This window comes from Pan troglodytes, chromosome 8, assembly GCF_028858775.2.
Source record: "Pan troglodytes isolate AG18354 chromosome 8, NHGRI_mPanTro3-v2.0_pri, whole genome shotgun sequence".
NCBI classification, from domain to species: domain Eukaryota; kingdom Metazoa; phylum Chordata; class Mammalia; order Primates; family Hominidae; genus Pan; species Pan troglodytes.
Genome location: NC_072406.2, coordinates 131,137,602 through 131,164,813, shown reverse-complemented (window position 1 = coordinate 131,164,813; position 27,212 = coordinate 131,137,602). Strand labels below are relative to the sequence as shown.

General features: G+C 45.0%; 2 protein-coding genes across 2 annotated transcripts in view; one reads left to right on the top strand and one right to left on the bottom strand.

Annotated features, from left to right (window-relative positions):
* Positions 1-19,732, top strand: part of EIF3A (eukaryotic translation initiation factor 3 subunit A) — a 46,625-nt gene extending 26,893 nt beyond the window's left edge. Inside the window, exons 15-22 of the mRNA XM_016919462.4 lie at positions 3,426-3,548; positions 4,073-4,226; positions 4,762-4,946; positions 10,660-10,748; positions 12,030-12,838; positions 16,407-16,608; positions 17,534-17,724; positions 18,517-19,732. Coding sequence (XP_016774951.4) covers positions 3,426-3,548; positions 4,073-4,226; positions 4,762-4,946; positions 10,660-10,748; positions 12,030-12,838; positions 16,407-16,608; positions 17,534-17,724; positions 18,517-18,734 — 1,971 coding nt within the window. The 3' untranslated portion in view covers positions 18,735-19,732. The remainder of the gene's footprint in view (positions 1-3,425; positions 3,549-4,072; positions 4,227-4,761; positions 4,947-10,659; positions 10,749-12,029; positions 12,839-16,406; positions 16,609-17,533; positions 17,725-18,516) is intronic.
* Positions 19,733-23,046: 3,314 nt separating this feature from the next.
* Positions 23,047-25,919, bottom strand: NANOS1 (nanos C2HC-type zinc finger 1). Its single transcript, XM_016919465.4, has one exon. It carries the CDS (start codon positions 25,330-25,332, stop codon positions 24,100-24,102), a length of 1,233 nt encoding a protein of 410 aa, XP_016774954.2. The 5' UTR covers positions 25,333-25,919; the 3' UTR covers positions 23,047-24,099.
* Between the last annotated feature and the right edge of the window lie 1,293 nt (positions 25,920-27,212).

Genomic DNA, 27,212 nt, shown 5'->3' with positions numbered 1-27,212 from the left:
AGGAAAAGCTTTTTTTTTTTTTTTGAGATGGAGTTTCGCCGTTGTTGCCCACGCTGGAGTGCAATGACGCAATCTCAGCCCACTGCAGCCTCCGCCTCCCAGTTCAAGTGATTCTCGTGCCTCAGCCTCCCGAGTAGCTGAGATTACAGGCATGTGCCACCACACCCAGCTAATTTTGTACTTTTTTTTTTTTTTTTTTTTTTTTTTTAATTAGAGACGGGGTTTCTCTGTGTTGGTCAGGCTGGTCTCAAACTCCTGGCCTCAGGTGATCCGCTCATCTCGGCCTCCCAAAGTGCTGGGATTACAGGCATGAGCCACTGTGCCTGGCCCGGAAGAGTTCTTGAAATTAAAAATGCTACTCCAGTGAACACATAAACAGTGAGAAAGTGAAACAGCCTTATTGCTGATATGGAAAAAGTTTCATTGGTCTGGATCAAACCAGCCACAACATTCTCTTTAGCCAAAGCCTGATCGAGAGCAAGGCTATAACTCTCAACAGTTAATAATACAAATAGCTGAGAGAGGTTAGAAAGCCACAGAAGGCCAGGCCTGGTGGCTCACATCTGTAATATAAGCACTTTGGGAGGCCGAGGAGGGCAGATCACTTGAGGTCAGGAGTTTGAGACCAGCCTGGCCAACATGGCAAGACCCCGTCTCTACTAAAATTACAAAAATTAGCTGGGCGTGGTGGCGGATGCCTGTAATCCCAGATACTCAGGAGGCTGAGGCAGGAGAATTGCATGAACCTGGGAGGCAGAGGTTGCAGTGAGCTGAGATTGCGCCACTGCACTCCACCCTGGGCAACCATGGGAGACTCTGTCTCAATCAATCAATCAATCAATAAAGGAAGCTGCAGAAGAAAAGTATGAAGCTAGCAGAGGTTGGTTCATAAGGTTTAAGGAAAACCGTCTTTATGACATAACAGTACAATGTGAAGCAGCAAGTGCTGATGGAGGAGCTACAGCAAGTTATTCAGAAGATTTGGCTGAGATAGTTGATGAAGGTGGCGACACTTAACAGACTTTCTTACTTTTTTGAGAGACAGGGTCTCACTCTATCACCCAGGCTGGAGTGCAGTGGCATGATCTCAGCTCCCTACAGTGTCTACCCCCTGGGCTCAAGTGCCCACTTCAGCCTCCTGAGTAGCTGCGACCACAGGCATGCACCACCATGCCTAGCTTTTTTTTTTTTTTTTTGTATTTTTAGTGGAGACAGGGTCTCCCCAGGCTTCCCAGGCTGGTCTCAAACTCCTGAAGTCAAGCAGTCTGCCTGCTTCAGCCTCACAAAGTGTTGGGATTACAGGGGTGAGCCATGGTGCCCAGCCAATAGATTTTCAGTGTAGATGAAACGACCTTCTGTTGGAAGAAGATGGCCAGCTAGGTCTTTCATACCTAGAGGGAAGTCAGTGCCTAGCTTGAGAGCATCAAAGGGTATGCTCACTGTTTAGGGGTTAATGCAGCTGCTAACTGGAAGTTGAAGCCAATTCTCGTCATTCCAAAAATCCTAGGGTCCTTAAGAATTATGCTGCATCTACCCTTTCTGTGGTCTGTACATGAAAGAACAAAGCCTGAATGACAGCATATCTGTTAATAGCATGGTTTGCTGAATATTTTAAGCCCCCTGTTGAGGCCTACTGCTCAAAAAAAAAAGTTTTCAGAATATTGCTGCTCATTGACAATGCATCTGATCATATGACAGCTCTGACAGTGATGTATAAGAGAGATTAATGTTTGTTTTCATGCCTGTTAGCACAGTATGCATTCTGCAGCCCGTAGATCTAGGAATAATTTTGTCTTTCAAGTCTTATTATTTAAGAAATATATTTCATAAAGCTGTAGCTGCCATAGTGATTCCTTTGGTGGATCTGGGCAAAGTACGTTGAAAACCTGCTGGAAGGAATTCTTTATTCCAGATGCCATTTGTGATTCGTGGGAGGAGGTCAAAATATCAGCATTAGAAAGAGTTTGGAAGAAGTTGATTCCAAGCCTCATGGATGACTTCGAGGGGTACATGAGTAGAGTGGAGAAAATAATTGCAGATGTGGTGAAAACAGCAAGAGAAGTAGAGTTAGATGTATAGGCTGGGTGGGGTGGCTCACATCTCTAATCCCAGCTCTTTGGGAGGCTGAGGTGGGCAGATTGCATGAGTCCAGGAGTTTGAGACCAGCCTGGGCAACATGGTTGAAACCCTGTCTCTACAAAAAAATAGGAAAATTAGCCAGGCATGGTGGAGTGTGCCTGCAGTTCCAGCTACTTGGGAGGCTGAATGAGGTGGGAGGATGCGGAGGTTGCAGTGAGCTGAGATGGTGCCATTGCACTCCAGTGCTTGGGTGACAGAGACAGAACCTGTCTTAAAAAACACACACACACACACACACAAAAAACCAAAAAAGACTATAACCTGAAGATGTGACTGAATTGCTGCAATCTCATGATAAAGCTTGGATGGGTGAGGAGTTGCTTCTTATGGATGAGCAAAGTAAGTGGTTTCTTGAAATCTCCCGGTGAAAATGCTACGAACATTGTTGACCTGACAACAAAGGATTTAGAATATTCCATAAGTGTAGTTGATAAAGCAGCAGCAGGGTTTGAGAGGATTGGATCAAATTGAAATTCTACTCTTGAGTTAAAAACCGTCAACCAGTGCCCCATGCTAGACGAATCTTTTGTAAGAGGTTGCAATCAGTGTGGCAAACTTCATTGTTACCTATTTTAAGAAATTATACCATAGTCACCCCATCCTTTAATACCTGCCATGCTGATCATTCAGCAGTCGTCAACATTGAAGCAAGAATCCACTAGCAAAAAGATTATGACTCATTGAAGGCTCAGGTGATCATTAGCATTTTTTAGCAATAAAGTATTTTTTGTTTTGTTTTCTTTGAGAACAGGAGTCTCACCATGTTGTCCAGGCTGATCTTGCACTCCTGGGCTCAAGTGATTCTCTTGCCTCAGCGTACTACTGCACCTGACTTACAGTATTTTAAAATTAAGGTTTGTACATTGGTGTTTTAGACATGCTATTGTATACTTAATAGACTGCAAACTTCTATATGCATCGGATAACCAAAAAATCTGCGTTGCTTGCTTTATTGCAATATTCTTTATTGTGGTGGTCTAGAACCAAACCTGCAGTGCCTCCAAGGTGTGTCCGTGTATCATAATTTTTCCTTTATAAAGTTCCTGGTGTCATGGGGCTAAATGAAAACTGTCTCCTAAATGCCTCAGGATTACTTTGTCTACCTCTTGCCCGTAATTGCCGTCTGGGGACCTATTGACATGGAGGTAGTTAACGTTTTCATTTTTATGGCATGACAGAAGGGGCAGTGGAGCAGCTTCTAATTTTTCAAGAGTATTTCTCAGTAATTTGGGGTTAATGAGTAAAAAAAAAAGTGCATTGAAATTTCACAATATTTGTACTTGCAGATTACTACAATGCAGCTAGAACGTGAAAAGGCTCTTGAACATAAGAATCGAATGTCACGAATGCTTGAAGACAGAGATTTATTCGTAATGCGACTCAAAGCTGCACGGCAGTCTGTTTATGAGGTGAGCTTGCTGATTTTTGGGAAATGTTTATTCATGAGCTTTCTAGTATTGGCCTAAGGGTTCTCCCTTAACAAATTGGTATATTCTGTATTGAGTTACTATGTGTAACGGTCATTCAAATAATAGAAATTTTTGGATGATATTTCATAAGCAAAACAATCATCAAAATTGTTCTAAAGGTGAAAGTTGAATGCATAATTTAATACAAGTTTTGTTTACTGTTTTTGTTAGAAATGAAAAAACTAGATCAAAATGTCCTGGGCTTAGATTCTAATTTGACCATTGAATTATTTTGTATAAAGACAAACCCACTGGATGTAGGTAATATCAACAATTTAAATGTTTTAAAATTTGGCCTGCTGACAAGTTAATGGTCATTTGGAAGTTAGAGTTTTTGTGCTGAGAGGTTGCTTTCGATGATTCTGATACACTTGAGAGTCTTTTGTAAACCTAATAGCTTTCTGCGAGTTTGTTGCTCTTGACAAAGTGTGCCCTTTTTGGGTTGGCGGTTGCTTCGATTGCAGGAAAAACTTAAACAGTTTGAAGAGCGATTAGCAGAAGAAAGGCATAATCGATTGGAAGAACGGAAAAGGCAACGTAAAGAAGAACGCAGGATAACATACTATAGAGAAAAAGAAGAGGAGGAGCAGAGAAGGGCAGAAGAACAAATGCTAAAAGGTACACAGGTCAAACAGGATTGGAGGGGTGCTAATGCAAGGTTGGTGTTAAGATCTAGTTTTTAGTGATCTTATGTAGAAAATACAGGAATCAAGGTAATTGGCCTTTTAGCACTGTAATTAACTGGATCTCAGAACCCAGTTTGCTGTACGTGAAGTTGTTACATCGTCTGCCAGCATTTCCCCACACATTTGATGTTGTTTTAGAAATTAATACTTTTTTTTATCACCGTATTCTGTGTATTAACATTTATTGAGGAATACATTCCAGATGATGGCTGTTAAATGATGCTATATCTGGAATCCCAGATTGCTCAGGGATGGGGGAGGGATTCTAGTATCTTATTACAAAACTATAGTTGAGGGGTGTAGTACTTATTTTCTTGACTATGTTCTGTCATGTAGCTGATTACAAACTATTTTCAAATTCTTTTACTTGTACATTATGCTACCTGTTTAATACCAGAAAAGTGGAACTAGCACTAGGGGGAAGATATGGCTGGGAGGCACACTTAGTAACCTAATCAATGGTCTAGAGCGGGAAGAGAGAGAGCGTGCCGAACGAGCAAAACGCGAGGAAGAGCTACGAGAGTATCAGGAGCGGGTGAAGAAATTAGAAGAAGTGGAAAGGAAAAAACGCCAAAGGGAGTTGGAAATTGAAGAACGAGAACGGCGTAGAGAGGAAGAGAGAAGACTTGGCGATAGTTCCCTTTCTAGAAAGGTGAGTATAGGGTTTATTGATTTTATTTTGTTTTAATGTGACTTTTTTTTTTTTTTTTTTTGGTTGAGGCACAGTCTTGCTCTGTCGCCCAGGTTGCCCAGGCTGGAGTACAGTGGTGCAATCTCAGCCCCCGGGTTCAAGTGATTCTCGTGTCTCAGCCTCCTGAGTAGCTGAGATTACAGGTGCATACCACCATGCCTGGCTGATTTTTGTAATTGTGATGTATTTTTATCACCCAGTTCTCTTCCATGATACCTATGTAAATGTATTTAAATCAGTTATTTTCACATCTCTCTCTTTTTTTTTTTTTTTTTTTGAGACAGAGTCTCGCTTCATTGCCCAGGCTGGAGTGCAGTGGTGTGATCTCTGTCTCGGCTCCCTGCAATCTCCGCCTCCCAGGTTCAAGCCATTCTCTTGCTTCAGTCTTCCAAGTAGTTGGAATTATAGGCGCCCAACACCATGCCTGGCTGATTTTTGTATTTTTAGTAGAAAATACAAAATTTACTACTAAAATTAGAAATATGGTTTCACCATGTTGGCCAGGTTGGTCTTGAACTCCTGACCTCAAACAATCTGCTTGCCTTGGCCTCCCAAAGTGCTGGGATTACAGGCGCGAGCCACCGCACCCAGCCCATTTTCACCGCTCTTTTTAATGTGGTAGTTTTCTCTTCCCAAAGAACAGAAGGCACCTAAGGGGGAAAGAATTATACTTGTCTTAGCAAAGATGGAATTTTACAGGCTTAAGCATACTTTTGCGCATGCGTGTCATGAAAGTTTTGTCCATAGCACTGCTGAGTTTGCTACAGAAGAGAGACTGTTGCTGAGTTCCTTGAAAGACATCATCGTTTGGCCGGGCGTGGTGGCTCATGCCTATAATTCCCAGCACTTTGGGAAGCCGAGGCGTGCGGATCGCGAGGTCAGGAGTTCTAGACCAGTCTGGCCAACATGGTGATACCCTGTCTCTACTAAAAATAAAAAAATTAGCTGGGTGCGGTGGCAGCACCTGTAATCCCAGCTACTTGAGAGGCTGAGGTAGGAGAATTGCTTGAACCCAGGAGGTGGAGGTTGCAGTGAGCCGAGATCGCGCCACTGCACTCAAGCCTAGGTGACAGAGCAGGACTCTGTCTCAGGGGAAAAAAAAAAAAAAAGAATCGTGAATTTAGAGGATGATGAATTCTGTAGCTCCTTGGTACTTAAAGACATGTTTGGTGGCCAGCAGCTGTCAGCAGCACCTGTCAACTTGTTAGAAACGCAGACTTTGAGGTCCACCCCCAAAACTTCTGAATCAAAGTATGCAATTTAACAGGATTCCTAGGTGATTCAAACTCAGCTCTGAATGCTGATTTTTAATTGCACTCAGGTTCAAAACGGACCTATGTTCCCATCTCTGTCTTGTGTCTGGAATTCCCTCTCCTGATTGGTGTTACTGGTATCTGCTTTGTCACAGCTTTGAACCTACTCTTCCTTATTTCTTTTCCTACATTACTGCCTTAATTCAGATTTTTCTTGCTTGCAATACTTGTTGGTCTACTTACTCGTCTTCCTCATCATCATCTTCCTCCAGCTTCAGACCTTCCTCTATGTTGTGGCCTGCTTGATTTTTCATAATACAGCATGTTTGATCACTGTGCCTGCTGTTGGATTTCAGACCTTTCATTGGTTGGTACTCATTACTGAGAGCCAAAGGTTTTAAAACACGCGTTAGTAGTCTTTCGTGTTGCTGCCGTTTCATCAGTTTCATCTGACACTATTTTCTTCTTAGTCACCTGTGCTGTAGCCATTGGGGAGCAAGTTTTCTGCTTTATTCTGTGTCTGTGGCATCTGTCTGCACGCTGTTCCTTTTGCTTGGGAGGTGCCCTGTTTGCCCCTTAAAGTATTGCTTGCTTACTTTTCACTCAGAAAGCTCAAGGATATCTTGCATGCCTTTTCTCTGCTCCTCTATTTTTGCCATACCTGTATCAAATGCTTATCTGTATGCCTACACTTGATACTAGTTATTTATGTGTCTTCAGTTTGTGTTATTCTTACTGCTAATTTGTAGTTCTAATTCCTTGGTATTAAGTAAATGTGGTCTGTATGATTTACAAGTTTTTGGAATTTAAGAATACATTTTCCCTTGTGTTCTATGAATGTTTTTTTCTGTTGAGCACAAAGTTGTGTGTGTGCATGAAATCAGCGCTGTTTTGTTTAAATCTGCTACATCTTGTTAGTTTATGGGACTGTCTCCTTAGGAACATGAGGAAGCTTACCTTCTGAGATTATCCTTTTTCTTTTAGTTAGCATTTGCAAATGTGTCTGTCCACCCTTTTGTACATTTTCAGCCTCTTGTTTCTGTTTTATGCCTCACCCCCTTGCCCACACACACCTTCCCTTTTTTTTTGGGAGAGTTTAGTTTAATTTACTTGCATTTAACATGGTAACTAGTATATTTGGTTTTATTCCTAACACTTGCTTTGAAGCTTTTTATTTGCTTCTATGTCCCTGGCACCCCTTCCTTTTTCTTTAAGCCAAATTTGAAGAACTTTTCTAGGTTCTTTTTGTGTGTGTGTGTGTGTGTGTGTGTGTGTGTGTGTGTGTGTAGACAGTCTCGCTCTGTCGCCCAGGCTGGAGTGCAGTGGTGCAATCTCAGCTCACTGCAACCTCCGCCTCCCAGTTTCAAGCAATTCTCCTGCCTCAGCCTCCTGAGTAGCTGGGATTACTGGCGTGTGCCACCACGCCTGGCTAATGTTTGTATTTTTAGTAGAGATGGGATTTTTCACTATGTTGGCCTGGCTGGTCTTGAACTCCTGACCTCGTGGTCCACTCACCTCAGGCTCTCACAGTGCTGGGATTACAGGCGTGAGCCACTATGCGGGGCTGGCCTCTAGGTTCACTTTTATTTTCTCTATTCCATTAATTTTTTTGCCCTTTTTGCCCGGGCTGGAGTGCAATGGCGAGATCTCGGCCCACTGCAGCCTCCACCTTCCAGGTTCAAGTGATTCTCCTGCCTCAGCCTCCCAAGTAGGTGGGATTACAGGCATGTGCCACCATGCCCGGCTAATTTTGTATTTTTAGTAGAGATGAATTTAACCATGTTGGCCAGGCTGGTCTTGAACTCCTAACCTCAGGTGATCCACCCACCTCAACCTCCCAAAGTGCTGAGATTACAGGCATGAGCCACTGTGCCCGGCCACCATTAATTTTTATCTAAGTTTTTAAAAAAACTTCCACAGTATAAATTACAACTTTCCTTTGCCTCTTCAGAACAAAACAAAATCATGACCATACCTTAACTTATATTTTATTGCAGTGGACTGGGTATTTTTGCTTCTAGATCGTTACACATTATCTTTCCTCTTAGTACTCACTTAACAGTTACTTTAAGTTTTCCATCCATATTAGCGAACATTATTTAGTCTCAAGTATGTTTACACTGCATCATGTTTTCCCCTTTGTGAGTACTTTTTGTTTCTTGATCAGTAGTTTTCAGAATGTCTTTGTGTGTCTCATAAGTTTTTTCTCTCACCGTTGAACAATAAATGGTTCATTATTTGGCCAGTTCAAAACCATCTTTTCAGAAATAATAGAGACCTTTGCTTCTGTTTTTAGTACACAGTGTTACAGAGGGGAGGATTTTTGATACTAGTTTTGGTCTTATTCTGTAGATACTGTTTCATTCCTCGGAAACAGAATTTTTCTCTATTCTTGCAGTAAAGGAAGTTAAAACTGTCCCTAAGACTGTGTTTAGATACCTGAGTGTATGGTATCTTTGTTTCTTTTTGGCCTTTTGCCCTTTTGGTCTAAGGATTCAGTCAGTCTCCTTAGAGCAGACAAAAATCTACTTAATTTAAGGAAACTTTTCTCCTTTTTCTCTGTTCTTGCTCTTTTAAAGTTCTCTTTATATCTTTAATGTTTCTTTTACTCTCTTCATCTCTTTGTTTGTTTGTGCCAGGTTCTCTGAGATCCTGGTTCAGTTTGTTTGCTCATCAGCCAGGGCCATTCTGCTCTTGGATCTGCTGGGCTGGGCACATTGGTTCACACCTATAATCTCAGCACTTTGGGAGACCGAGGCAGGCAAGCGGATCGCTTGAGCCTGGGAGCTTGAGACCAGTCTGGCAACATAGTGAGACCCTGTCTCCACAAAAAATACAAAAATGAGCTGGGCGTGGTGGTGCATGCCCAGCTACTTGGGAAACTGAGGTGGGAGGGAGTATGGCTTGAGCCCAGGAGGCAGAGTTACTTCTTTTTGTTTGTTTAATGGCTATAAGAGCCATCCTTCAAAAGTCTTTGGAGGTTGTAATAGTTGTACTATATCCTCTAAAACCTTGCATTCTTTGTTGAGTATAAATTGCAAAGCAGGCATGGGGGTGGGAGAAGCTTGGCCTTCTGGCTGTGTTTGTTCCCTCAATTGTGTTGCCCATAAATTCCTTTGACTGTTATGTTTCTATTTTCTCTCAAGGTGTTTACTTGGGAAAGTCTCTTAGAACAACCCCCACCTTAAGAGACAGCCCAGAATCATTAGCTGTGATGACCCGGGACGAATTTATTTTCTGACCATTCTTGTCTTTCACTGCTTCTCATCTCTAGTTGTTATTTTAGAGTTTCATTGCCAAGACATTTTTTTCAAAAATTCAAATAAAGGGGCAGGCGTGGTGGCTCACACCTATAATCTCAGCACTTTGGGAAGCCTAGGCAGGTGGATCAGTTGAGGTCAGGAGTTCGAGACCAGCATGGCCAACATGTTGAAATCCCATCTCTACTAAAAATATAAAAATTAGTCGGGCGTGGTGGCAGGCGCTTGTAGTCCTAGCTACCTGGGAGGCTAAGGCTCAAGAATCGCTTGAATATGGGTGGCAGAGGCTGCAGTTAGCTGAGATCGTACCACTGCACTCCATCCTGGGTAACAGAGTGAGATTCCACCTCAAAAAAAAAAAAAAGAAAAGAAAATTCAAATAAAGGTTCTCTTATTCACGCATTGTTTGAGACTGTAGCTTATTCTTAGCTTTGTAGATTTTTTTATTTTTATTTTTTTGAGACAGAGGCTTGCGCTCTGGTGCAGGCTGGAGTGCAGTAGTGTGATGTTGGGTAACTGCAAGTTTTGCCTTCTGGGTTCAAGCGATTCTCCTGCCTCAGCCTCCCAAGTAGCTGGGACTACAGGCGCCTGCCACCACGCCTGGCTAATTTTTTGTATTTTTAGTAGAGACAGGGTTTCACCGTGTTAGCCAGGATGGTCTTGATATCCTGACCTCGTGATCCACCTGCCTCGGCCTTCCAAACTGCTGGGAATCAGGCGTGAGCCACCGCGCCCGGCCCATCAGAGTACTTTGAATAGAGAAGTACTGTTAATTTAACCACCCGCATTAGACATTAAATAAAATGTCTCCACCTTTCTTTGCTTCATAGGCACTGTGATGTCCATTTCAGGGCATGTGGCTTTTTTCACATTCTTCAAAGGGGATTTCTAGGTTGAAGGAAATCTGTAGAGGTGTATGTTCCCAGGTTGCTTTCCAGCAGTGTTATATCGGTTTGTAAGGCCACCTACAATATATGAGACTACCAGTTTCCCTGTAGCGTCAGTCTGATCTCAGATTAAAAAATAAATGAAATTTTAAAACTTGCTTATTTAAGGGCTTCATATTGTTATAAGTACAAAAAATATTTGAATGGTAATACCAGTAGTTGTAATAGTAAATGGTTACCAATGTAATGCTTCTTTTTCACTTTGTCAATGGAGGACTCTCGTTGGGGAGATAGAGATTCAGAAGGCACCTGGAGAAAAGGACCTGAAGCAGATTCTGAGTGGAGAAGAGGCCCGCCAGAGAAGTAAGTAGAGTTGAGGAAAATAATGCCGCTCCAGTTCCTGTTAATATCTTATCAGTGGTTTTAAAATTTGGTTCATTTTGTAGAGGCAGGGAAAGGAGAGCCATGAAGAATTGTGTGCATGTCTGATTGCATGTGGGTTTGTATTTTGTTTTTTTGGGTCTGCTGCCCAGGCTGGGGTGCAGTGGCGCAGTCTCGGCTCCCTGCAACCTCTGCCTCCTGGGTTCAAGTGCCTCAGCCTCTCGAATAGCTGGGATTACAGGTGTGTGCCACCACACCTGGCTACTTTTTGTATTTTTAGTAGAGATGGGGTTTTGCCATGTTGCCCAAGCTGGCTTTGACCTCTTGACCTCAAGCGATCTGACTGTCTCAGCCTCTCAAATTGCTGGGATTACAGGCATGAGCCACTGCACTTGGCCTGTGTTGTTGTTTTTGTTGTCGTTGTTGTTGTTTTGAGATGGCGTCTCACTCTGGAGTGCAGTGGCGCGATCTCGGCTCACTACAGCCTCAACCTCCCTGGGCTTAGGTGATCCTCCTGCCTCAGCCTCCTGAGTAGCTGGGACCACAGGTGCGCTCCACCATGCCTGGTTAATTTTGTTTGTTTGTTTCTTTGTTTTTGAGACAGAATCTAGCTCTGTCACCCAGGCTGGAGCGCAGTGGCGCGTTCTCGGCTCACTGCAGCCTCCGCCTCCTGGGTTGAAGCAATTCTTGTGCCTCCCAAGTAGCTGGGAGGCACTTGTAATCCTCCCAAGTAGGATTACAGACATGCACCACCACGCCTGGCTAATTTTTGCATTTTTAGTAGACCCGAGGTTTCACTATGTTGGCCAGGCTGGTCTTGAACTCCTGACCTCAAGTAATCTGCCTGCCTCGGCCTCCCAAGGTGCTGGGATTACAGGTGTGGGCCACTACGCCTGGTGAATTTTTATATTCTTTATAGTGATGGGGTTTTGACATGTTGCCCAGGCTAGTCTCAAACTCCTGGGCTCAAGCAGTCCTCCCGCCTTGGCCTTCCAAAGTGCTGGGATTACAGGAGTGAGCGACTGTGCCCAGCCGCATGTCTTACAATTAAGTAGAGATGGGTTTTGCCAGGCCAGGCTGGTCTTGAACTCCTGACCTCAGGTGATCTGCCTGCCTCTGCCTCCCAGAGTGCTGGGATTAAAGGTGCGAGCCACTGCTCCGGCCCATACTGAAGTTTTTAAAAAGCACGTGAAAAAAAAAATCCCCAAAGGATCATATGCTTTTTTATTTTATATATTTTTAATTGTTCTTGTTGCTGTGTAGGGAGTGGAGACGTGGAGAAGGGCGAGATGAGGACAGGTCTCATAGAAGAGATGAAGAGCGGCCCCGGCGTCTGGGGGATGATGAAGATAGAGAGTCCTCTCTTAGACCAGACGATGATCGGGTTCCCCGGCGTGGCATGGATGATGACAGAGGCCCTAGACGTGGTCCTGAGGAAGATAGGTTCTCTCGTCGTGGGGCAGACGATGACCGGCCTTCCTGGCGTAACACAGATGATGACAGGCCTCCCAGACGAATTGCCGATGAAGACAGGGGAAACTGGCGTCATGCGGATGATGACAGACCACCTAGACGAGGACTGGATGAGGACAGAGGAAGCTGGCGAACAGCTGATGAGGACAGAGGACCAAGACGTGGGATGGATGACGACCGGGGGCCGAGGCGAGGAGGCGCTGATGATGAGCGATCATCCTGGCGTAATGCTGATGATGACCGGGGTCCCAGGCGAGGGTTGGATGATGATCGGGGTCCCAGGCGAGGCATGGATGATGACCGGGGTCCCAGGCGAGGCATGGATGATGACCGGGGTCCCAGGCGAGGCATGGATGATGACCGGGGTCCCAGGCGAGGCATGGATGATGACCGGGGTCCCAGGCGAGGGTTGGATGATGATCGAGGACCTTGGAGGAATGCCGATGATGACAGAATTCCCAGGCGTGGTGCAGAGGATGACAGGGGCCCTTGGAGAAACATGGATGATGATCGCCTTTCAAGACGTGCTGATGATGATCGGTTTCCCAGACGGGGTGATGACTCAAGACCTGGTCCTTGGAGACCATTAGTCAAGCCAGGTAAAATTCTCTTTCCTAGAATATGCTTAAGTGTTCACCTGTAAAAGTGAAATTCTGATGGATAAATATCAGGGTTGTATTGTTATTTTCCAGATAAACTGGTCTTTCATCTTTCCTTCAGTATCATTTGCAGTGACTTCGCTGTCAAAAGTTTGCCTTCAGAATACCACCATCCAAAACATAAATAACCCAACCCCTCTCTTCTTTAGTGATGTGCTCTTTGTTTTCCTTCTGCTTCGATGACTGCTTTGAAGGCTCTTCCTGTACTCATGCTTTCAGTATTGGTGTATTTTTCAGGTTTTACTGGGAACCAGCCTCCTTTTAAAAATAAATAATTGAAACCAAAATGTACTTTATATATTTATTTTTGCCAACTGAGAGATAATGCAAGGAGGAACTCACTTTACTTTTTTTGAGACAGGGTCTTGCTCTGTTGCACAGGCTGGAATGCAGTGGTGCAGTCATGGCTCATTGCAACCTTGACCTCCCGGACCCTAGGGAGCCTCCCACTTCAGCCTTCTGAGTAGCTAGGACTACAGGCGCATGCCACCACACCCTGCTAATATTTTATTTTTTGGAGAGACGGGGTTTCGCTATGTTACCCAGGCTGGTCTCAAACTCCTGGGCCCAAGTTATCCTTCTGCCTCTCCCTCCCAAAGTGAAGTGCTGGGATAACGGGTGTGAGGCACTGCGCCCAGCCTCATTTTTTTTATTAGTCCTGGGCCTGCTTATTGTTTCACACTTTATTATTCGTGAGCAGTTGTATACATGTTTGTGACATGCGTCTATTACCATTTTTTTTCTTTTTCTTTTTTTTTTTGAGGTGGAGTCTTGCTCTGTCTCCCAGGCTGGAGTGCAGTGGTATGATCTCAGCTCACTGCAACCTCTGCCTCCCAGGTTCAAGCAATTCTCCTGCCTCAGCTTCCCAAGTAGCTGGGACTACAGGCACATGCCACCATGCATGGCTAATTATTTTTATTTTTTATTTTTTATTTTTTATTTTTTGGAGACGGAGTCTCGCTTTGTCATCTGGCTGGAGTGCAGTGGCGCGATCTCCCCTCACTGGAAGTTCTGCCTCCCAGGTTCATGCCCTTCTCCTGCCTCAGCCTCCTGAGTAGCTGGGACAACAGGTGCCCACCACTATGCCTGGCTAATTTTTTGTATTTTTAGTAGAGATGGGGTTTCACCATGTTAGCCAGGATGGTCTTGATCTCCTGACCTCTTGATCCGCCCGCCTCAGCCTCCCAAAGTGCTGGGATTACAGGCATGAGCCACCACGCCTGGCCATTTTTTTGTATTTTTAATAGAGATGGGGTTTCACCATGTTGGCCAGGCTGCTCTCGAACTCCTGACCTCAAGTGATCCACCCACCTCGGCCTCCCAATGTGCTAGGATTACAGGCGTGAGCCACTGCCCCGGCCAGTTTTCTCTAGGTAATTTCTGCGTACTGCACACAGGTGACAGCTGCTTACTGCATATAGCACATCTCCACTTGGTAGTCTTACTGAATGTCTAACACAGCCTATCCAAAACTGGACTCATTACCATCACATACACGTGCACTTGTTCACGCCCACCCATCCCTCTGATTCTCTTCAGGGGCATCACTGTCCATCTAACTGTCTGAGCTAGGATTCTGGGAGTTGTTTTGTCTCTGTTTCATCCTTTATGTTAAATCTTTAGTTCAGTTCTGCCTTTTTGATGTTCCTGAAATCCACCCTCCTCTCCATTCCCATTGCTTGTACTTGGTCCTGGGTCAGCATCATTTTCCTCACCCGCTAACTGGTTTTTGCTGCCTCTCTTACTCCCAGTTTTAATTTTGGGTGTCAGGGAAATAACCAGAGCAGTTGTTGTAAGTGCAGATCTAAGTGACCCACTTCCTTGCTTTCCCCAGTTGTTTCTGTTGCCTACTTCGTCTCTTCTAGTCTCACTTCATTCTACTGTTCAGCTGTTACCTTGTGTAAGACATTTAATTTTTCTTTTCCTCATGTTAAATGGGGTAAAAGTATAGCAGATTCTTACTAATTTGCTAATTATATTTTATACAGTTGCCATGAATACTGAACTCCTGTTCCTAGGGTAAATATAAGGTTAGGTTCTTGTAAGCTTCTAGTCATGATATTTTTGTCAACCAATCAATACATAAAATGTCTTTTATGTGTTTGTGTTTAAAGACTCCCTATTTCTGATATGTTGTTGATTCATTACCAATTCATGGTCAACAGCATTATAACTCATTCATGAACAAAGCTTATCTAATACATGTATTTTCTCCTTAAGGCATATCATAGCCACCTTGTGCTTGGGGCCACTAAACAGCATTTGTTTTTTCTCTTTTTGAGGTGGGGTCTCACTCTGTCTCCCAGGCTGGAGTGCAGTGGCGTGATCTCAGATCACCGCAACCTCTGCCTCCTGGGCTCAAGAGATCCTACCACATCAGCCTCCTGAGTAGTAGACTATAGGTGCACACCACCAAGCCCAGCTAATTTTTGTATTTTTTTGTAGAGATGTGGTTTTGCCATGTTGCCCAGGCTGGTCTTGAACTCCTGGGCTCCAGGGATCCACCCTCCTCGGCCTCCCAAATTCCTGAGATTACAGGCATGAGCCACCACACCTGGCCACTAGACAGCATTTTAGCACTACACTTGGAGGCCATTTTAAACAGTGAGGTCACCAGCAAATTTACATCTCTATATGTACTGTATATAAAATGTTCCTAGATTCATATATTCCATGCATAAGTGTGAGCCACTGTGCAGGGTTAAAGGATTTATTCATGATTAATGACTAGATAATGGGTGGCAAATGGTGGAGGACAGGAATATAAAAGGAAAGATTCTTTTTTGGATATGAAGGGCTTGAAAACGTTGCAAGGTATAAATACCTCAAAATTGGGACTCAGAAAACTCTTGAAGTTTTCTGCTTAAATGAGTGATCTGTGTAACATCAGAACAGATACTATGCTGAAATCTGCGTGCAATAGGAAAAATTCTAAAATTTTCAGCGATACTTTTGTTTTATGGAACACTTAACACAGATCATTTAAGGTTTTTGGTTTTTTTTTTTCTTTTCCTGTTTGTTTTTTGAGACAGTCTCATTCTGTCATCCAGGCTGGAGTACAGTGGCACTATCTTGGCTCACTGCAGCCTCTGCCTCCCAGGTTCAAGCAGTTCTCATGCCTCAGCCTCCTAAGTCAAGTAGCTAGGACTACAGGCGCACCACCGTACCTGGCTAATTGTAGTTTTAGTAGCAACAGGGTTATTACCATGTTGGCCAGGCTGGTCTCGAATTCCTGACCTTAAGTGATCCACCTGGCTCGGTCTCCAAAAGTCCTGGGATTACAGGTGTGAGCCACCATGCCCGGCCCATTTTAAGTTTCTCATATAAGTTTAAGATACTGTTAATGATGTCTGTGCAGTGATGTACACAGCTTTAGTATTTTTTAAATCAGCGTCTTAAATTAGCATTTAGAATGATGATGAATTAATGCCAACATCTATTCATGATTGCCAATCTGTTTCTTCTTTTAAAAATATTTTAAATATGTTTTGCTTTTTCAAAAAAATAGGTGGATGGAGAGAGAAAGAAAAAGCCAGAGAGGAGAGCTGGGGTCCACCTCGAGAATCAAGGCCATCAGAAGAACGTGAATGGGACAGAGAAAAAGAAAGGGACAGAGATAATCAAGATCGGGAGGAGAATGACAAGGACCCTGAGAGGGAAAGGGACAGAGAGAGAGATGTGGATCGAGAGGATCGCTTCAGAAGACCTAGGTGTGATGTTCTAATTAAATTATTTGTAGAGGCTGGGCGCGGTGGCTCATGCCTGTAATCCCAGCACTTTGGGAGGGCGGATCACCTGAGTTCAGGAGTTCGAGAGCAGCCTGGCCAACATAGTGAAACCCCATCTCTACTAAAAAATACAAAATTAGCCGGGCGTGGTGGCGCATGCCTGTAATCCCAGCTACTTAGGAGGCTGAGGCAGGAGAATTGCTTGAACCCGGGAGGCGGAGGTTGTGGTGAGCCGAGATAGCGCCATTGCACTCCAGCCTGGGCAACAAGAGCGAAACTCTGTCTCAAAAAAAAAAAAAAAAAAAAAAAATCCCTCTTAAAGTAAGAAAATGGAGGCCCAAACTTCGTGGCTGTCTAAAGGCTGTGTGACCCGTTGGGCATTGGAACCAGTCCAGCCATCTTTGTTAGTCCGTTGCTTTTCCCCCTGTGGTTTAGGGCAGTCAGTTTTCTTGCCCTTAAATTATCAAAAGCCCTTTGATTTTATTAGTAGTAGAAGTTCTAGCTTGTTCCCGCTGCCAAAGTGTCCTTGTACTGACAAATGTAGACCAGCAGTGTTCGATGCAATTTTCTTCAAGGAAGAAAATGTGTCTGCTGGCCAGTATGGTAGTCAGCAGTCACATTTGGCAGCCAAGCACTTAGAATATATGGTTGATGGTCCTAAGGAAATATCTCCGTTTGACTTTAAATGTAAGTAACCACATATGGGTAGTGGCTAACGAGTGGGACGGCACAGATCGGGGTGTTCTCATTTGTTCTCCACGTCCCAGGCATCAGGTAAGGTCAGGTTATGAGTTTAAACTGTCCGTTATATTTGTAAACTCTAAGCCCCAGCTTGGACTGGATGTACTTATAATTATCCATTTGGTCTAACAGTAAGAACCTGACCTGTCATTGTAAATGGCTACAGGGATGAAGGTGGCTGGAGAAGAGGACCAGCTGAGGAATCTTCAAGCTGGAGAGACTCAAGTCGCCGGGACGATAGGGATAGGGATGACCGTCGCCGTGAGAGGGATGACCGGCGTGATCTAAGAGAAAGACGAGATCTAAGAGACGACAGGGACCGAAGAGGACCTCCACTCAGATCAGAACGTGAAGAAGGTATAGAGGTTACATACAACTGAAGCATTGGAGAACTGTCGTTTCTGGGGGCGATTTGGGTTATTTAATTATATCATAAATTTGTATGAAGGCCAACAATAAGAGAGTTGATATTCTATTTAGAATTCATGATTTTCATACAGTTACTCAATGGTCATGTTGTGAAGTGCACTTATCTCTAAATTCAAAGTACAGTAGTAGACTAAATTGGATAGCAGGCAATATATATAAAGTTTACTTAATAAAAATGAAAAAAATTGTTATTTAAAAGCAGCTTCCTGGCAGATTAAGCACAAAGTAGAAACATTTTCTCTGAAATTGTAACAGAAGTTTATTCTGTTTTAAAATATACGTATTTTTCATTTTTAAAATCCTCATTTTTCTCTTGGTTTTTAAAAATTAATTTTCCATATGTCTTGACATCCTGTTGTGAGAGAATTTTTCTGTCATAGCCATAACTTTAAAAACTCCTGTATTTTGTATGGTTAATTTGCTGTTAAAATTCTTCAAGAGCCAAAAATCCTTTCAGTTATAAAATTTTCATTCAGCCAGATTTTTGCCACCTTGTCTTACGGGTTTATACTAACTGTAGTCCTTCCCAGGCTAGTGGTTTCTGCCTGTTTTCAGATTTTGAGTTTTATCTGTACATTTGTATGTTAAAGATTGTCAGAAATTGTATGAGCTTTCATTATGATTTCTGTATTGTTAATCTTTAGTACAGGAATTTTGAGTAATTTGAGCCAATAGAATATGGTACTAACTTAATTTTTTTTTTTTAATTAAACTTTTTAGTAAGTTCTTGGAGACGTGCTGATGACAGGAAAGATGACCGGGTGGAAGAGCGGGACCCTCCTCGTCGAGTTCCTCCCCCAGCTCTTTCAAGAGACCGAGACCGAGAAAGAGAAGGTGAAAAAGAGAAGGCCTCATGGAGAGCTGAGAAAGATAGGGAATCTCTCCGTCGTACTAAAAATGAGACTGATGAAGATGGATGGACCACAGTACGACGTTAAGTCTCAAGATAATGGATTTAAACTGGTGTCTTAAATAGGTTTGATCACATTCAAGGATTATTATACTTGTGCTTCAACCAATCTAAATTGGATTCTTTAATGTTGTTTCACCATAACACAAAAAGCATGAACTTGTATTAATCCTATATAATAGATTGATCATGCACCATATCCACAGGAGGTTGGAAAAACCATGCCATTTTCTGGAATTTAAGGGTGTTGCATTATTTCATCAATCATTTGTTGACAAAAAAGAAAAACTAAAAAATAAATTTAAAATGTGAACCTTCAGGTATTGAGTAACACCTTTATCTTGGTATAGAACTGATACTTTTTTTTGATTTTGAAATATCTGATAATTTGGAATGAAGTAAGGTTCTGTTAAAGAAAATATATTTGAAGACCCTTTAAAGCAGTGAATCTGAAACAATTTTCACACCCTTAAGTGGTTGATACGTACCTATTTTAGGTATTTTGAGGTATTTACCATAAACTAAATTTAGAAATTTTTTAGATTCACTTGAAGTAAACATTACAAACATTGGATACGGTGGGGTTTTCTTTAGATTTTACTTGAGAGAAGGTGAGTACAAAGCAATTTGCAGTTGTTGTAATGACAAGATTACTGCGCAAGTGTGAATCCAAACAGTATAGCTTTTAAATTTTAAAGCATTTGGTAAACTATCGCTGAGTTTTTTTCTGTTGCCAATAGCAAACTGCTTTTCCATTAATGGAGAATTCATGCCTTTCAAGCATTTTAAATATGACAATATTTATAAATGTATGGTTTGGAGGAATCGTTTAAATTCTCTTTCCTAATTTTCTTTCTTTTGAAGATAGATTCTTTCAACAAGTAATTTGTAGTAATGACTGTGTTGACTTCAATTTTGGAGCGCAGTAGCTATGTTAAAGATGAACTATTTGGTCTCATTGAAGCCAACACAGAACTTGCTGCTGTGTTTTTTCTTCAGTGATAAATAAAATACTTACAGAATTTGTTTTAGTGTTGATTTGTGGTTATAGTATTTTGTTTATAATGGTAAGTTTGCATATTCAGTTGAGTTTTTTTACTTGAATTTTTATCAGTGCCATTAAATGTCTGTGTTTAGTATCAATGAAAATGAACCTAAATATAACAAAGAAAGCATATGTGGCTAGGATGTCCCCCTAACATGTCTTCCTTTGTTAATGCAGGAATTCCTTAGTTTCCTTGTAACGCTGTCCTCTGAGTTTGTGTGTGCATGTGCGTGTTTGAAGTACCACCTTGGGTTTTCACCTGAAATTAGAAAAATCATAGTTAATTTGAGAAAATGTTACAAATTCATCATGGCTGTAGGCACTTATTTCTGTTATTGAGTAGTGGTGAGAATTCCTATTGGTACAACTATAGGGCCAGAAGAGGGAGTATTGATGCTTTTTAATTTAACCAGATGCAGCTATTTTTGTTTGATGTTACCAATGATAGAAATCATTTTAAACACCTTAGTATCTGGTATTTCAAATACGTAGAAGTCTTTAAAGGTCTTTCGTGGGGAGAAGGACTTTTCTTTCATAACAAGAGAATTTCAGATCAGTGATTACAAGTGGGGCAGTAACTTGCTAAGAGTTTGCTTCCTGGAGAGTAGATCTGTATGTGTGACATCACAGGTAAGCCCCAAGAATTTATTTAATCAGATTTGTTCAGATGAGTTACTGCTGCCTACGTTAGAGTTAGATTTCAAGGCGAGTCAGCAAACCCATCCTTTCTGCTCAGTCTCCCGTACTGTTCTCCCAAGTTCTTTGTTCTGGGAGTCAGAACCCAAGTGCAAGAGGAGGGCAGAAGAGTCTGATGCTGTTACTTTGCGATCCTGCTCTTGGTTTCCACTGTCCAGGCCATACAACTCTGTCTACTCCCATTAGTATTTACCAACAGGTGTTAAAGGAAAGCTGAACAAGCAGCCTACTCACCGATCTGCTAGGTGGTCTTCCATGTTCATGGTGGCTTCTGCAGTTTCATTGAGAGTAACATTGCTGTTAATACAGATAGATCCAGTAGTAGAGACATCATTGGTCCAAAAGACTTTGCATCTCATTAGTTGTCCATAGTGACTACCAGGAGGTGGCTGGCATCTATAATGTGTGGGACGTTTTTATGTAAAGAACTGCCTGTGTTGTTGTTTTTTTTTTTAACCAAAGACACTGACCATAGATTGACTTATAATTTTATAAGTCTAATTGAAATACATGGGGTACTATGAAAGGACTGTTCCTTGAGTGGCTACGATTAGAAAATCAGGACTAACAAACTTTTCTTTGTCTGGAAGCATATATATTTGTGATATAATTTTAATATGTATAATTTTGGTTTAATAAATCAAATCTATGACAAAAGTTGTTCTCATCAAAGCTAATAATTCTGCAACTTCCAAAAAGGACTTTGTAGGAAAATTAAAATATGAAGAAAAATAAAAGCCACTAGAAATTTTAAGTCTGTACAGAAAAGAACAGGTTAAGACAATCTGTACCTCTACAGTTGGAGAAGCCCTTTTGACTCTTCCCTGTATTGTTTTGCTACTAGGCAAGTATGCAGCATGTTCTTATGAAGATAATTTTGTCATACTTTGTATATTTCTTAAACTTTGAAAAAGTGGGTTTCTCTAAATGTAATTTTGCAAAATGTTTAAAGTTCCACATTGAGTTCCAAGGATTTTTAAATGAATGTGTTTACATATACTTTTCATAAGAGAACCCTAGAAAATTAACTATAGTAATGTAATACTCTGCGTTTTAACTCCCAGTATTCATTGTCAGCTGGAAAACCTAGGCAAATTTGGCACAGGGGCTGAACATGGGGTACTTTTTTTCTTTTTTGGAGACAGAGTCGCTCTGTTGCCCAGGCTGGAGTGCAGTGGCGTGATCTGGGCTCACTGCAACCTCCGCCTCCTGGTTTCAAGCAATTCTCCTGCCTCAGCCTCCTGAGGAGCTGGGATTACAGGCACCCGCCACACCACCCGGCTAATTTTTGTATTTTTAGTAGAGACGGGGCTTCGCCATGTTGGCCAGGCTGGTCTCCTGACCTTGTGATCCACCCCCGCCTCGCCTCCCAAAGTGCTGGGATTACAGGCATGAGCCACCACGCCTGGCCTGAAAATGGGGTACTTTAAAAATAGATGAATAGTGGCTGCCTGAGTAGTGGAGAGGGTCTTCTGGATTCCTTTTCCAATACTCTCCTGCCCTCAGGAAGCTCCAGCTCAATATGTTCTTAGTTCTGGTAAAATAGTAGCAATGTCAGAATATCAAATTAACATTAGGCACATCTCATCACAGTGACTCCCATATATTGAGGCTATGCCAAAGCCCCATGCTCAAGACCTTTGGAAACCGTCTGTAATTTGACTCTGAAAATACAAAGTAGCTAAATTGATCTTGCCACCTGGCTAGCCCTTTTGGCCTAGAGAATGTGCTGATCTGTTCATAGTGGTCCTTTTGAAAAGGCAGAACACGAGCAGTGGGAGAGGTAAGAGGATTCATGTTGACCTTAGAAACTTCACCCAGAAGGTGAAGCTCATTTAAACTGGTAGATTTTCTATAGCAAAAGAAAGGAGAACAAGTAATTACATGGTTTCATTAAGCTACTTAATTTAGGCCCAATCAGATCTGCAGTTCTCTCTGGTCTGGGGTTAAGACTAGCAGCGTTGGATTATTTGTCTTTCCTGGCTAAGAAACATTGTGCTTTCCTCCTGCCCCCCAAGTTCTTGAAATGCACCTTTTCTTTCACCAAAAAGACAGCTATCGGGTATTTACCCCATCCTCTAACACACCTTCAAATGAAGGTTCCTGATTGAGTCAATTTGCTGTGGATGAAGTTAGCTGTTTAATGCGAAAGCAGTCTAACTTCTAGTAGCCTAGCTAAATCCTGGGAGCCTTAGACACGTAGACTAAATCTCTTGCTGGTATCTTCAGATAGTAATGCATTTGTGTATTTCAGATGAGTTCATCTTAATTCACTTCTATTTTTTGCCTTCTATTGCCTTGCTTGGCAGGTAGCTGCATTCCATAGTGTGGCATTCAGTATGGTGGATTTAAAAGTGAGGGTGGGAGGGTAGAGTAGGGGTTAGGAACTTTTGCCCAAGGATCAGGTTTAGTCTTGCTTATGGGTAAACTGGTGGGGTTCCGGAAACGGACATGGGTCTTCCAGTAGGAGTGGGAACACATGAAGGACCCCCAACAATTCCTTTAATTAGTGCTTATTCTAGTTTGAGCACTGCCTGTATTAAAGTCAGACGCAGCCCACGGTGGAACCTTCTTGAATACGAGTTAATACACGAATAGCTCAGAGCTAGAGATCCATCTTCTATTTGTTTGACAGGCAACAGCTGGAATGGGCTTTCCTCCACTAGGAACCCTGAAATTGAGTAATCTAGGGTGAATTAATACTGCTGTCTTCCCTTCCTCCCTTTGATCTTAATGTCATAAACGTTTTTAAAGAACTGGAAGAGGGTGAGTGTGTAGAGAAAAGGCCAAGTAGGAAAGTTACAGGTGAGATTAATGAATTCATACTGTTACTGTATAAATACACAATTTTTTTAAACAGCACCATTTCCAAGTTATACACAATATGATTATGACTTGGCACAACTTTTAAAGGTGGAAAAGGCTAGTTGCTAGTTCAGTAATAAAATACCTGGTACATAGAACGATAAGGAGCTGTATTCTACCTGCTACACATTGTGCATTTTACACCTCCAGCTAGGACAGAAACAAGCCACAAGGGGGGAATACCCGCCCAAATTAATACTGGAAAGTTTACAAAACCTTCACTTCTCATAAGGGTGATGCTACCAGCGGCTTGCTTCACCTGGAATTAGAGTAACTGATTTTTAAAGACAACTGAGAATATTAACTCGCTTCAAACAATAAAATAGTCATTTTGCCGACATTTCATAAAATCGCCAGTTTTAAGCTCAGTTCAGAGGCTTTTAAAAAAATATTCTAGACCTAGTAAAGTGCCTCCATTCATAAAATGAAACATCCAAGATTGAGACAATTTCATACTGATGCGCATCTAAAATAGGTCGACGTATACAGTAAATAAACAGCGCCTCTAAGTTGCCATATTTCAGTTAGTGGAATACACACCCAGCCTTCGCCGTTCTGGATGTGCAAACTAGAAACTGAAGACAAATGGGGATTTCAGCGTCTAGTCCCAATCGTTCAGCACGGAAGTACTCCACACGGTCGGCTGCTTTTCAAAAACCACCAGGACGACGTCCCATGTCGAGCCGACCGCTGAGCCGCACGCCTCCCCACGGCGGGGGCGAGATGGTGCGCAGACCTAGCGGTGCGAGGGGCGGCGGCGACCCTGGGCGGCCGGGAGCCCGGGCCTTCAGCGCAGCTTCTTGCCAGGCGGGCCGTCCCTGGCGCTGCGGGGCGGCGGGCGGGCGGGCGGCGGCGGCACTTTGGAGAGCGGGCAGTACTTGATGGTGTGCGCGTTGTCGCCGCTGGCGCCGCACAGGGGACACGTGTAGCGGCGCAGCACGGGACACAGCACTCGCCCGTCGGGGCCCTTGAGGATATGGGTGGTGTAGAGCGCCATCGCCTCCTTGTTGTTCCGGCAGAACACGCACACCTGCAGCTCGGGCTTCAGCAGCCGGGCGGCCGCCGCCCCGGAGGCCGCGTGCAGCCGGGGCTCGGCCGCCCACGCCGGGGCCCGCTCCTCGCGCGGCGTCGCCTCGCTGGTGGTGGCGGCGGCGGCGGCGGGCGCGCAGCCCAGCAGCACGGCGGCGGCACGACCCGCGAACGGGCTCAGCTCGGCGAAGCGCTCCTCCAGCAGCCCGGCCTCGGCGGGGCCCGCGCACAGCTCCAGCGCGCGCAGCTCCAGCGCGCTCCCCAGGTAGCGGCCCCGGGACCCCGGCTCGTCGCTGTCGTCGTCGTCGTCCTCGTCGTAGTCGGGCGGCCCCAGCGCCGGCCCCAGCGCCCCAGGCCCGGCCCCCGCGTGGGGGGAGCAGCAGGACGACGAGGAGGAGGAGGGCGGGGAGCTGCCGCCGCCGTTCCCACCGCGGGCGCAGCCGAAGCGCGGCTCGCCGTCCACCGCTTTGGTGATGAGCGTGGCGAGCCCCAGGTAGTCGTTCCAGGAGCTGAAGGGCTGCGGGTGCGCCGGGCCCGGGGCGCTCACGTAGCGGGCGCTGGGCACGAGCGCCATGGGCGGGGGGGCGCGGCCGCGGCGGGGCGAGCGGGGCGCCCAGGGGAAAGCCTCCATGGGCGGGCTGCGGGCCGCGCGCCGCCTCCCCGCCGCCGGCGCGGGCCGGACGGAAAGGACACGCCGAGCCTGCCCGCCGGCCTGCCGCGGGGTGGGGCCGCCGCGCCGCCTTTTATCGGGCCCACTCCTCCCCGCCCCCCGGCCTCGCCGCCGCGGCCCTGCCCCCTGCGTTCCCCCGCCCCGGCCACCTCGCCCGCGCCCCGGACGGAGGCGGAGCGGAGGCGGGCTGGCTGTGCGCGCGCTCCGCTCCAGCCCGCGCGGCTCCCGCGCCCCGCGCGCTGCGCCAGCCTCGCCAGCTGTCGGGCGGCCTTCATTCCGGGAGGGGGCGGGCGAGGCGCCGCCTCGGGCCGTGGCGCTCATTGGCTGCAGACCAGAGCCCCCCGGCGCCTCGGGCGCCGCTCCGGACGCTGATTGGTGGGAACACGGGGAGGGGGCGTGTTCTCCGCGCAGCTGGGAGGTGAGGAGAAAGTAGGGGAGAGAAGGGCCGGGGAGGGAGGGCCGCTGGGGCCCGCCTTCGAGCGCCGGGCCTGGGCTTGGAGCAGGTGACCAGGCCTGGGTCTCCTCGGCCTGGTGGTGAGGCCCCCCGAGGACAGGGGTCAGGGTGGCCACAGGTTTACACCCCCACCTCCCAGCCTTTAATGGCCCCAGGCCCTAATCCTGAGAATCCCCGCTATCCACCCCCTTCTCACCAACATCAGCATGAAAAGCTGGACGCGTTGGAAGGATGCAGCTCTCTCATCACAGCCGCCCAACCAGCCAGTGGCTTCCGTTTGCACCGCGCGTTGGAGCGCTTTCCCCTGGGCGAAATCCATACAAACCCTGAGGTTCCGGGAGGCTGTGGTTCCTGCCGCGGTAAGAGCGGAGGGACGCAGGACTTTCCGGCTGCACGCAGCAGCCTTCCTCCCAACAGGTGCTCAGGGACTTCAGCCAATGGGTGGCCGATAGCCGGTGACTTAGGTCGGGGTTGGGGCTGGGCCGGAAAATCTCATGGCTGGAGAGCCTAGGACAGTGACTGGGATGTGTGTGTGTGTACCCCTCGCCCCAGAGGCCTGAGTCAAAATGTGGGTTGTATGTGCAGTTTGAAAAACAACGTGTATTCAATGTTATATTTTGTCTCCTTCCTTCCTTCCTTCCTTCCTTCCTTCCTTCCTTCCTTCCTTCCTTCCCTCCTTCCTTCCTTCCTTCCTTCCTTCCTTCCTTCCTTCCCTCCTTCCTTCCTTCTTTCCTTCCTTCCTTCCTTCCCTCCTTCCTTCCTTCTTTCCTTCCTTCCTTCCTTCTTTCCCTCCTTCCTTTTGTTTCTTTTTTTTTTTTTTTTCTTTCCGCATCCCGGGTTCAAGCAATTCTCCTGCCTCAGCCTTCCAAGCAGCTGGGATTACAGATGCCCGCCACCATGCCGGGCTAATTTTTTGTATTTTAGTAGAGACGGGGTTTCACTATGTTGGCCAGGCTTGTCTTGAACTCTAGACCTCGCGATCCGCCCGCCTTGGCCTCCCAAAGTGTTGGTATTACAGGCGTGAGCCACTGCGTCTGGCCTCTTTCTTTCTTTCTCACTCTTTCTTTTTTCTTCTTGATTTTTCTTTTTTCTTTTTTTTTTTTCTTGAGACAGGGTCTCACTATGTTGCCTAGGCTGGTCTTGAACACCTGGCCTCAAGCGATCTTCCTACCTTGGCCTCCCAAAGTGCTGGGATTACAGACATGAGCCACCACACCTGGCCTCAACATTATAATTAAATACTTTGAAATGAATAAAACATGTTGTGTAAAAGCCATGGAGAATAAGAGCCAGAAGATGAGTTTTGATTAGGAAGATGGCAGGTGGTCTTACACTTCCCAACTTTTTTAAAAGTTGAAAGTAGGAAAGGCTTTAGATACTGAGGGCTCTTCTAGGATGAAACCTAGAACTGGGATCAGGAAAATGCCTCCCCTGGCAGGTGGGCCCTGGCAGGGTGGGCTTCATGGGGCAGGTGGGGCTTTCCTTCCTCTCTCTGGACCATGCAGTGGCTGTGGAAACAATGAGCCCTCACTAGGCCTGAGGCCACACTCACAGGTCTTGGCTGTGCCCAGCAGGTTTAGAATGGCTCAGCAGGGGATGCCCAGAACCTAGTGCTGGCATTGGTTAATATTAGAATGAATGAATGAGGGAATCAGAATGTCAGCATGGGAAGGGATCTTTGGGATCATTCTGTTCGATCTTTTCTTGCCTTTTTCTTTTCTTTTTTAATAGACGGGGGTCTCGCTAT